The sequence below is a fragment of the Folsomia candida genome, unplaced genomic scaffold (genome assembly GCF_002217175.1).
Source record: "Folsomia candida strain VU population unplaced genomic scaffold, ASM221717v1 Fcan01_Sc011, whole genome shotgun sequence".
Taxonomy (NCBI): domain Eukaryota; kingdom Metazoa; phylum Arthropoda; class Collembola; order Entomobryomorpha; family Isotomidae; genus Folsomia; species Folsomia candida.
This window is the reverse complement of record NW_019091203.1, coordinates 969,060-980,231: the sequence shown is the minus strand read 5'-3', so window position 1 is coordinate 980,231 and position 11,172 is coordinate 969,060. Positions and strand designations below refer to the sequence as shown.

Genomic DNA, 11,172 nt, shown 5'->3' with positions numbered 1-11,172 from the left:
TTGTAAAAAAATTTCTCTTTTATATTATGTATTGAACAATTACATACACCGTTTTTTTATTAGTCTTGTTAAGATGTTTAGACGGACACTTTCGAATTTTGAATTAGCAACCAATCCACTTTTATTGGTGTAATAAAGGTCGCATTTTTCCCATGATTTCTGGCACCTGCGTTAAATGTAAAACTGGGTAAAGAAAAGAATCATTTTTTTAAGTCACTTGTTTCACAAACCGTGAACCGAATGGGTCCGCCACTCTGAAGCGGTCTAAGTTCAACTGTTTTAGCTACCTAGATAAATAAATTTGAAATAGGTGTGAAAGTCGCATGTATATTTACAACTACTAAAAGTCGTATTACTCACGTGGCCATGCCCAGACAATTTTAGGCTTTGAAATTCCGCACTGTAGAAACTGATGTCTTGAATGTGAGGAAAGAAGTCGTTCTGTGTGAGGCTAACGTCCATAAAGTTGACGCGTTTAATGCCTAAATAAATTACGTATGTATGTAATGGATCATTTTTTCAAACTACACCTCAATTGTCTGGAGTTGTGGAATCGCACCAAAAATGAGTAATCAGATATTTCCATAAAACAGGTCAAGACATAATTTCTTTGCTAACAAGGAAAGGTCCCCGACTGCTTATCGTGACCAGGGTACCCACCATGTTTTTTGGAATCTACTAGGACTCCAGATGAAGGATTCATTCATATTTCCGTGTAAAACTCATATTTGGCGTCGTGCCGTGGCGCCAAATTCGCCAAATTTGAATGTTTTTATTTTTGAAACCGCCATAACTTTTGAAAACCTGGACGGATTTTAAAAATTTTTGGTAAAAATCATGACAAGGAGTTCAACTTTCGTATTCCATGAAGTTCTTCCCAAATTATCGCTTCTAACTTTTCGCAAAATTTCGTAATTTTCTTAAAAACGGGGGTTCGTCGAAAAAATGCTAAAAATATCTCAAAAATCAGAAATTTTTTATTTTTATTTTTTTCTCGAAAATTTCGACTTTTGTGATCATTTTAAGCATAAAATTTTGAAAATCCGATATAAACTGCAAAAGTTATGAGGGTTTGAAATTGGTCGAAAATGCAAATTTTTAAGTTTGGCGCCAAGCCATGGCGCCAAATATGAGTTTTACAGGTAAATATCAATGAATCTTTCATCGGGGGTCCTAGTAGATTCTGAAAAACATTGTGGGTACCCTGGATACGATAAGCAGTCGGGGACCTTCCCTTGTAAGACCAAGCCCTATTTTTACGGAAGACAGAAAACCTCCTTTAAACAGATTTTATAACAATTGAATTAAAACTGGGTTTTCTAAAAATCCAGATTGGTAAACTGTACTGTTCACAGACTTACCCTTCAACAGCGACATGTTCTTCAGGATTTCAACTACCACCGCCGATTTGTTCACTTCTTCCAAGTCAAAGTTTACATGCTCCAGGTCCCAAATTTGGAACGGCTCCATCATTCGCTTAACTGCGTAGCTTGAACTCATACTTAAGGAAGGTATTTTTAAGTCGAATTTCTTAACGGCGGGAAATAACTGGACGATACTATCCGTAAATCCGCCCCACTGCATATCCCCATTATGTTGCAGCACCACAGAAAGAGATTCGACACCTCGGTGTCGCTGCCACATTTTTAGATGGTTTGCCAATGCCATCGGGCTGTTCCAAGGTTATGAACCGCAAGATCTTCAAAGCTGGGAGATGAATCTCGTTAAAGAAGTCAGGGGTGGGGCGCTCCTCAAATGGGTAGATGGTGAGTGAAATCAGTTTCAACATGACAGGAACATTCATCTTTTGTCTCTGAATTCAATGCAAAGATAAAGATTGGGATAAGTTAACAGTCATGTGACATCCTATTTATGTAGGGGCGAAATTTTACGACTTCCAAAAATCAGAAGCAACTCCGGAACAATGGAACCGAACGAACTAGAACTTTTAAATTGTTGCAGGATGTCGGAGGCGAAAGGTCTGGAAGCACATTTTGGTCGGAAACGTAGACGCTGGAAGCGAAGGTTCTGGGCGAAACCAGACGCCGGTGGCCGAAGAACATGGAAGCTGCGCATCTTAGCCTACGCATTTACCATACCTGCGCACAAATCGCTGATTTCATACATAATGACGGTAGATAAACTATTCAGCCATGATTCAATTAATTGAAGAATAATGAGATAATAATTTCGTCACCATTTTTAAATTACGAAGATTGAACAAATACTTTTTAACTTCACTTTCTCGGAAAACAAATGCAAAATTAAAGTTTTACCTGCAGCGAATTACACAAATTACTGTTGTAGATTAACTCCGCCTCTGCCAATGTATCTTTAACTTGTCCCAACAGTGCGATCACGTCATTAATAGTTTTGGTGAAGTCGGAATTGATGACGTAGAATTTAAGCGACTTGAGCTTTATGCACCTCTCCAAATTCAGTAAGGAGGAACCCCAGACGTCCAAAAAGGTCAAATTTGGTGCGGAATCAATCAATCCTTGAACAAATGGATGCAGATCGTTGCTACTGTTTAAACCCTTATAAGGACGGTACTTAATTGAAGTCAGATTAGGGTGAACTGGGATTTTTTGAGGTACACATTCATCTGCAGGGTTGTTAACGTCCTCCATAATGAGACAGACGTGTCGGATATCATTGGATTGCAGCATGCGTAACCCTTTCGTGATGATGTCGATAGCCTTGTGTCTTTGGGCGAGTAAGTCGAACTCATCGTAAATTTTTAGGCTTCGAGTCAGTTTATAGCAGACGAGCTGAGTCACCAGGTATAAATTGGACCCAGAATTGTAATCGAAAAGTTGGTTGACATCAAAGAATGTTCGCTTTCCTAATAAAGTGGCGCCATGATCGTCCCAGCAATGGCTGACTAGGCGGCACGACTTCAAATCAGGTATACAAAGATGGTGAAAGATATTGTCGAGAATCTGGTAAAAATTGAGAATTATTAGATCAAAATGACGAATTAAGTATAAATGGAGGCAGAATTTATTGCGACTGACCAATGGATTCATCAAGGCTTTCGACATTGCGCTCGTTGTTGCGACTATACTGTCATTGCACGTTGAAACTAAACACGTGAAGTAAATACGCCGATATGAAGATGGGGGTATGCACAATAAATTGTTTTGCCATCCACAGCACATTTTTTTGGGGTCGCTTACTATAATCTGCAGAAACCATTGCAACTCGTGTTGAAGGCCAAGGCAAGTCCATACTGCATGCTTCCCGCTAATAGTAGAACAAGACAAATATATTAGCTTGTCTTTGGCCTCGATTCACATCGTTTGGTGGTATCTGACCAACGGATACACAGAGCGGCATTATTACAACTAAATGCAACTTACTCGAACTTGTATGTATTTTGGGAGGAGGGTTCCTCTTGTTGGAGGAGCCCAATGCTCAGATCATCCATCAGATCTATTGCATATCCTCTTACTTACACCGTATGACAGTGGCTATCTAGTTGCTCAGGTATAATCCCCATATCTATTGATGAGATATGGGGATCGAGAAACCATTTAAGGATAGTAAGACAGGAAGAGACGCCGGCTTGCCGTAAGCACCACCACTCACCCCTGCACTTACGGGGCCAGTCCCACTCCGCCTATCCTCTACCCACCACTGCCTATTCAATCTTAATGTATGCCCCTTTGGACGCGAATACTGCCACGGAAAGGCAGCATGCTCAGTCCACTCTACTGAGTGTCCAGCTACAATGTGTGTAACTGGCACCCAGGGAGGGCTGCCCCAGCTGCCAAGATATGAGGGATCGAACCATAGACCTTCCGAGTGCCGAAAGCCACCGGTTCTCACCCCCAAGCCAAACAGCCAGGGCTACTCGAACTTCAAAGTTATTCCAAATAAACCGAACTTGATGATTTAACTTGTTGTGCGTATTAAAACGATTTGTCAGCGTTTAAAACAACTGTTTAATTTTAGCAAAACTTTTCTTCTATTGAAGTTTAACAAAGGTAATTTATCGTTGCACGGGTATTAAAAACTCGTATTTTGATGGAAACTGCTTACGTTCTTGATTTTATGTTTTTAAACATATGAGCTGGCAACAGGAAAAAGAGGATCAAACATAAGCTCTAGAATTATGTTCTGATAACGACAAAGCTTAACCGATTTGCGTCAGCCGATTTCACAGCTTATATAAACATTTTGGTTGCTACATATGTAGTGTTGAGAAATACTGGATTCGATTATTAGAATATTCACCTTGCAAATATTGGTAGGCTATGGTTATCGCAGCTTATCTTTCAGTGATAACAAATGAAGCGCAGACTATGTATATTGTACTATGTATGCCTTCATATCAGGTCATTTTAAGCCTTAATTACATAGATATGTGCGAAAAAATTGTACGTTGAAATATATTGGTAATGATTTTACAAATATATCCATGGTTTTTTTGTAATTCTTCAAAAAATCACGATGAAAAGCCATCAAGCATCAATCATAAATTCATTGAAGGGGGAGGGGGCAGCAACCGTCATACAGATTTCGCACTGGTTTTGTAAAATCGAAAAATTTCACGGGTTTACGTTATCAAAAAATTAAATATGTATTTATTTACATTAAAGTACATCATATTGTCATCTTAACAAGTACGTGTCATTTTTTGCCAGTTTTGGAAACATTATTCCAACTACCTCCCTGTTAGCGATTGAGTCAGGTGTGGGTAACCAGGCTCCCTAACTTAACTGGTAATAATGCGTTGTCCACCACCGCGACGAGTTTTTCCCACCATGCGAATCAACGTCGACGAAATGTTAAAAATTAAAACACATTACAAATATAAAAACAATTACCCTAAAATAAAGTTTTAAATTTTGAACCTGAAATTTTTCCGGTTTTTTCAAATTTAAGAAGTTGATCTGATGTAATTTGGTTTATTTTTGGATGCCGTGATGTGTGCACCAATTGGTGGCCTTTTGCACACGCACCACGGCATCCAAAAATAAACAAAATGGCATCAGGTAAACTTCTTAAATTAAAAAAAAACCGGAAAAATTTCAGGTTCAAAATTTAAAACTTTATTTTAGGGTAATTGTTTTTATATTTCTAATGTGTTTTAATTTTTAACATTTCGTCGACGTTGATTCGCATGGTGGGAAAAACTCGTCGCGGTGGTGGACAATGCATTATTATCAATTGAGTTAGGGAGCCTGTGGGTAACTGGTGTAGCTAGGGGTCAGCCATATATTGCGTATCAAGAATTCCCGATTTCAGCACCGACCCAACGAATGTATGCATTAAGGGACAGGGTATTTCAACAAGGGGAAGATAGGAGAACTGAAACCACCCAATCTCTAAAATGATGTAGTATATGTACGTTCCATTCCACGATTTATATTAAGAATGACATCGTAACCCTTCTTCTTTTGCTACATACTCGTGAGGAGGCAATTCTGACGTCTAAATTTATCCAAAAAGGGTCAACCACCTCGAAATTTATCCAACTTTCCCTAAATAAACTTCACTTAAAAGGTTTGTCACCCTGAATAGTTTACATGCCAAAAGGGTGACATTATTCTTAAGAATGTCCCCTTGAACGTTTAACATTTTGTTAGTTGCAACGCACATTATTGCAGCACATCATTTGGAGAAGTATGCATACATACATACATTTTTGACTTACTTTATTTTTGTATTTTGCAACGTTCAAACAATTTTCAAAATAATTTATTCCTGAGATACATACTGCAAATATCAGGCTCACAAAATATAGCTTAGGCGTCATTTCACCAGATATAAATATTATTAAAAATCGTGACTTCTTGGAAATGGAAATTACCAACGACACTTGGACGATACCGCATTTTGCCGTTATTCTCCCCGAGGTAAGTGACACAACTTGCAATCTCATTGAACAAAGTATAATTCTTATATATTTATTTATTTTAATATCAATCTCTATGTTGCAAACTTAGAAATACGATTGCGAATGCTTTTAATAGAGCAGATTGCTACTTTATTAATAATAAGTTGTATTATACTATTTTATATAAACAAATGATAAATACAGTAATGATGAGTAAGACTATCGAAGGTAACTTAAATTTACACATTAATTCATTACCGTAAGCAGGAGCAGGATGTCATGCTTCGACAGTTTACAAGCCACTACTGGAAAATATATCACATTAACTAATTAGATATTTTATTACACTCAATTAGACTGACGACTTATATAATCATATTTTCCCCAGATTTTGACCAAAGTGATGACCTTTCTTTCCACGCCTGACCTCATCACATGCACCCTGATTAACACGGATTTTGAAATTGAAGCCAGGAAACGTCTCCTAGCTCAAAAATGGGTTAGGTTCCCCGCTAAAAAGTTACCCCTCTCCCCTCAAAGTGAAACCACCCCCTACAACATTACCCACTTCGCGGGTTACAACCCCAGAAATTTGCTCATCCAAAACTTCAAATTTTCCTGCCCGTCTATCTTGACCAATTTCCTTTCGAGCCATGCCCACCACGTGGTCAATTTAAAGATCCTGTTACCCCTGCGAGATCCCAAATGGCGCCAATATTTGGAATACCTCTCAACCTTCCTCCCTAACCTGGTCAGCCTGCAGATACAAGTTATCACATTAGGGGGGCTTAATTGCCCCGATTTTATCCCGCCTTCCCATAAACCACGGGTCTTCTGGAAGGTTCGTAAACTCGGACTGACCTCATCCACGTGGGCCCAGTCGGGTAAATTAGTGGATATTTTGCCCCTTTTCCCGAACCTGGCCAGCTTATCGTCCGACGGAATAGATCCCGCCGTCCTGGAAAAATTTCTGCACAGGGGCCCTTCTACCCAGGTCGGGCCTCGGGTGACTATGACCCGGTTAGAATTAAGTGACCCGAGTTTTGACCTCGGCCATTTTTCCGTCATTCTGAACATCGTCGCGGGCACGTTGGAAAGTGTCAAGTTTTTCGGAATGGACAACTGCCCGCCTCACTGGCTAATGAATGAAACCGGCGTAGCGTTTCCCACCATGCCGCGCTTAAAGGTTTTCGCCGTCCGACTGAGTCCAAATTCCTTTAGAATGATAACTTCCGGCTGTTCAGTTGTGATGCCGAGACTGAGGTTGAGATTTGGGAGGCAAGCTGGTAAGATCATACATACCTGTTTACATTCATTTATTTAATAGAGCAAAATTATTAAGTACTTATTTACTCAAAAAAGTCATGAGTAATGAGTAAATATGTTTTTCCAAAATTTATGGACGAAGTAATGTTAAATAACTGTTTATTCGTTTCATACTCGTAACGAACGAATGAATAATTTTATTCATTTTTCACTCTATGTATTGAAAAATTCATCGAATAAGACGAATTTGGGATAAAACGAATAAAAAATTAATGACGAATTATCAGCTTATAAAATTTTGAATAATGAATGAATAATTTTTCTCCAATTTTTAAACTGGACGAACTCTGAATGAAGAAATATTTTCTGAACAGGTATGCTGGTTTATCCGGATCAGTTCCCCGTCTTGGAGAAAATTGTTATTTCCAGGGATGAAATAACCCAGCCCTGTACCCAGGAGGAAATATTAACCCGTCAGGAGTGTTTTGAGACGAGCGCGGCATTTTTGTACAATTCCTTCCTTCGTGCGGGCAATTCGAGGGGGGTAACAGTGACAAATTTGGACATTCCGTTCCCACCGGGGGATACGTTTAGGGTGATTGGGCAGATGGGAGAGGCCTGCGCGGCAGGGTGGCCGGTTGACTGTGGGTGTGGCGAAGTGAGGAATATGTCCGAATTTTGGGACAGGGTGACCGCCATTTTACCAAATTTGACGAGATACCAGATCATGGGGGAGATTTAGGAATTTGCGACGGAAGCAGGGGGATATCTTCCCCAGAAATTTATTAAAATTCTATCTTGCCCGTGTTAATAAGACCCTCATTCTCTAATCCCCACAATGCTAACGTTCCCTAAACTTCTACCGCGAATGTAATAGTTTAAAATGGAATAGTTTGAAGACATAATTACACATATATTTTTTTAATCTAGCCGAATTTAGAAAACCATTTCCACTCACGTAGCGTATTTTTTACCCGATACTTAAATGACTTATAAATTAGCTAGTTACTAAATTTTGACTCTACGTAGTACATATCAAGTTGATCTTATCAACATACTTATGTTTCTATTACATCGCCAACCTATTTATTTGTTTAAACTCATTTAAAGTTTAAACCAAATTCGCGTCGAATTTATTTTAATTTGTGGGCGACACATCGTTTTAGCAATATTAAGTACATATTAGTTTATGATTTGTTACTCAATATAAAACTATAAAAAAATAAGGCTTAGTAACTGATATTTATTTTGTGTCCTGGTAGATTTTCTGCTCTTCATCAAACAACACGGTATTATATGTATATGAATCTATGTGCACTTAACTTTTTCAAGAGTTGAAATATATTGTTAGATATATGTTGAAATTGTGTTCAGTAACACAAAATCTAACAACACAGATTCTGACTTTAGTGACTTTTAGTAACTTTTATGCATGAAACTGTTTGTCATCGTTTATGTAAAACCTTAATTTTCAACATAAAACTAAATTCGTTGTGCAGAAACCTTGGGTCCGGCCTTATTCTTTCAACGAAGAGCGAGGTTACAGGAAACCTTAGACATTGTACTACCTCAAATAAATCGTGCTGTTAATGGGGCGGGGGGGGGGTGCATAAAGGATGAAACTTAGTTTTTCCTACGTTGATTAATATCAATTGTCCCCGTTTAAAACAATAGTATACAAATATATAATTGTATTGAACACGTTTTCGGCCCCTACAAAAAATCAATGACACCAGGTCTGCATGCCCCCAGGATTAGGTAGAGAACATTCAGATTAAAAAGTTTTGTTGAATATTAGTGGTATTTTTTTCACTGCTAAGTATTTTGAGCCCAGTCTTCCCGTTAAACTCCTCGGAAACTGAGTTGTCTTAAAATTTTACACGATTTTTTTTTCTAACCAGGAAAATGCATTTAAAAAATGCAATTTGGATTCTGTGTCTCTGGAAAATCTAAAGTAAACTTTCCTCAATGGCAAACTAATGGTACTCTGGATTTTCCTGTAACTTACTTATTTAATATTGAATTCAGGGGCTGCCATTTACCAGATTTTCTAGACCCCCGTCCATTTTTTAACATGTGTCACATATGCACGATATCATTTTGGCCTGAGACCCCACCACCTACCTGTGCGTTCACATCATTTATGGACCGCCCTGTAGAAATTAATTCACTTTTTAATATTCAGCCTAGTCACGTAGTCCTACATATATATATTCCAATTAAATATAATGGTTTGAAAATATTACATGTTCATTTTAATAAAGCGAAAGATATTGATTTCATCAATAATTTACATAAACTTAAATATTCCTCAGGGTTGCTAGTCAGCAATCACCGAACCATGATAGAAAAGGATTTGAAGTTTGTACCTACATTTAAATATTCCAGTCCATTTCAATCTCCAAGAATATATCGTTGACTTAAAAGATCATATAAATTTTCACATTTTCATGTAGTTTAATACGTACATAATTCCCACAAAATGAAAACCCAACTTTGCATTTGTACTTCGATTCTCCTAATAAGTTTATTCCCTTCTGCCTCCAGCAATTTTGATTTGCAACAAATTGCAAGTTTATTTCCTTCGGGGTCAATTCTAAATATAATAGGCGACTTCAATATAGCACATCAAAAACCATGGGAATACGAGTTGCAAAATTTTTCCTTCAAAACTTCCTCACAGTATTGCGCAACTTCCCATCAAAGCAAAATATCACAGCTAATCGATATTACGGATCTTGCCAAAGGAATGAGTACATCTTTTCTAAATATTTTGGTCACCCAACGACTTTCATTTCGGTCATATTTCTGCCCAAATTGGAGACAAATTCTGATCTGCAGAATTTATTTCTCACGCATTCTACTCTAAATGCATGTGGGGAAAATCCAACCTATATTTTTCTAATTCCAAGCTTGCTCAACAGCACTATGACAGAGGAAATTCCCCTTACACGATCCACATCTAAAATTTTTGTAATCCATGGTGACGACCGTAATGGTAAAGAAATTCTCAAAATTTTTGTAATCTGCCTCCCGTGCAGGGTATTTTCTATGCGTGAAGTAAATCCATTTCCCAGCGACGACTTCCTTGATTCCACATGAAAAAAAAACAGTTTTAACTTATAAGGCTGGCTTGCAGGCTCATTCTATGTTACGGAATTCGATCCCGAAAAACAAACATGCAGCGCGGTTCGTCGAGGCGCCAAAAGATTCGCGAATACTATTTGCCCCATGCTAGTAGTTGGACGCAAATTTAATTTTAGCGTCGCCACTGTACCCGGAGAACGGAATTTTATTCACCCTAAACTGCGTAGTTCTTATTTTAGAGTCTATTACAATATTATGCTTGTAAATAATGATACAATTAGAAGCTTTTTATATCCTGTGGATGCATTCCACTCCTGGTTGCCACATTGTGATCAAAAATATTTATTTAAAATGGCCACGGTATCCTATCAAAAAGCTACGTTGGAAGGATTGAAAGGTCTCGTTATGCCGCTTGACCGCTAAATATGGGCAGCGTCAGGAGCATCTTTCACCCTTATTGCCATTCTTCTTACAAGGTTTGCGTTAAGAAACGGTGCAACTTTAGCAAAAGCAGTTGGATACTTCATCAAGTCCTGGCAATGGATTCTGTCCTCCCTGACGGGCCAGTACCATGGAACTCCTCGTATGTTACGGCTCGTGCCTAGTTTTCCGCTACTAGTTATTATTAGCCTATTCGCCTTCTTTCTCGTGGGGACTGTATTTTATCAAAGCTCCATGTTCTCCTCACTAGTAGCCCTTACCCCACCAAGGCTACCGTCCACCCTGAAATCCGTTGTCGAGTCAAAAATTCAAATTATTACCACCACTATGACTAATGTAAATGACCAATTTTTCGGGTCTGTGCTGAAACATGTAATAATCGATGATGCAATTCAAACTCCTATTAATTTCCCGAACTACCTTACTTTAGGGTTGCCGCGGGTAGCGAAAATGCTACCCGTTACCCGACCCGCTACCCGCAGCCCAGCTGCCCGTACCCGCACGGGTACCCGTTATCCGCTACCCGTTATGAG

At 38.6% G+C, this 11,172-nt stretch overlaps 2 protein-coding genes across 5 annotated transcripts; one reads left to right on the top strand and one right to left on the bottom strand.

Annotated features, from left to right (window-relative positions):
* Nucleotides 1-4,181, bottom strand: LOC118437064. Of its 4 annotated transcripts, none has more exons than XR_004835858.1 (8): nucleotides 4,045-4,181; nucleotides 3,180-3,246; nucleotides 3,018-3,085; nucleotides 2,277-2,942; nucleotides 1,362-2,099; nucleotides 361-482; nucleotides 231-287; nucleotides 1-166 (listed from the first exon to the last, which is right to left on the bottom strand). XR_004835858.1 is itself a non-coding variant. In XM_035855840.1 (5 exons), the coding sequence occupies exons 2-4, from the start codon at nucleotides 3,229-3,231 to the stop codon at nucleotides 2,265-2,267; spliced, it is 798 nt and encodes a 265-aa protein (XP_035711733.1). In that variant the 5' UTR covers nucleotides 3,232-3,246; nucleotides 3,363-4,158; the 3' UTR covers nucleotides 1,061-1,250; nucleotides 1,362-2,264. The 4 variants fall into 4 exon arrangements, 1 of the variants encoding a protein (XP_035711733.1); XR_004835857.1 differs by having other exon boundaries at nucleotides 3,363-4,154; XM_035855840.1 differs by lacking the exons at nucleotides 1-166; nucleotides 231-287; nucleotides 361-482 and adding an exon at nucleotides 1,061-1,250 and having other exon boundaries at nucleotides 1,362-2,942; nucleotides 3,363-4,158.
* Nucleotides 4,182-5,222: 1,041 nt separating this feature from the next.
* On the top strand, nucleotides 5,223-8,417 carry LOC118436894. The gene is made up of 3 exons (XM_035855553.1): nucleotides 5,223-5,864; nucleotides 6,234-7,131; nucleotides 7,486-8,417. Exons 1-3 carry the CDS (start codon nucleotides 5,808-5,810, stop codon nucleotides 7,851-7,853), a joined length of 1,323 nt encoding a protein of 440 aa, XP_035711446.1. The 5' UTR covers nucleotides 5,223-5,807; the 3' UTR covers nucleotides 7,854-8,417.
* Nucleotides 8,418-11,172: the final 2,755 nt, after the last annotated feature.

Excerpts from the sequence above, each read along its gene's own strand:
- LOC118436894 (XM_035855553.1), top strand. The coding sequence starts at position 5,808 with ATGGAAATTACCAACGACACTTGGACGATACCGCATTTTGCCGTTATT. Across the intron at positions 5,865-6,233 it reads TTGCCGTTATTCTCCCCGAG|ATTTTGACCAAAGTGATGAC; the intron begins GTAAGTGACACA and ends TATTTTCCCCAG. Across the intron at positions 7,132-7,485 it reads GAGATTTGGGAGGCAAGCTG|GTATGCTGGTTTATCCGGAT; the intron begins GTAAGATCATAC and ends TTTTCTGAACAG.
- LOC118437064 (XM_035855840.1), bottom strand. The coding sequence starts at position 3,231 with ATGGACTTGCCTTGGCCTTCAACACGAGTTGCAATGGTTTCTGCAGAT. Across the intron at positions 3,086-3,179 it reads AATGGTTTCTGCAGATTATA|TTTCAACGTGCAATGACAGT; the intron begins GTAAGCGACCCC and ends TCACGTGTTTAG. Across the intron at positions 2,943-3,017 it reads AAGCCTTGATGAATCCATTG|ATTCTCGACAATATCTTTCA; the intron begins GTCAGTCGCAAT and ends AATTTTTACCAG.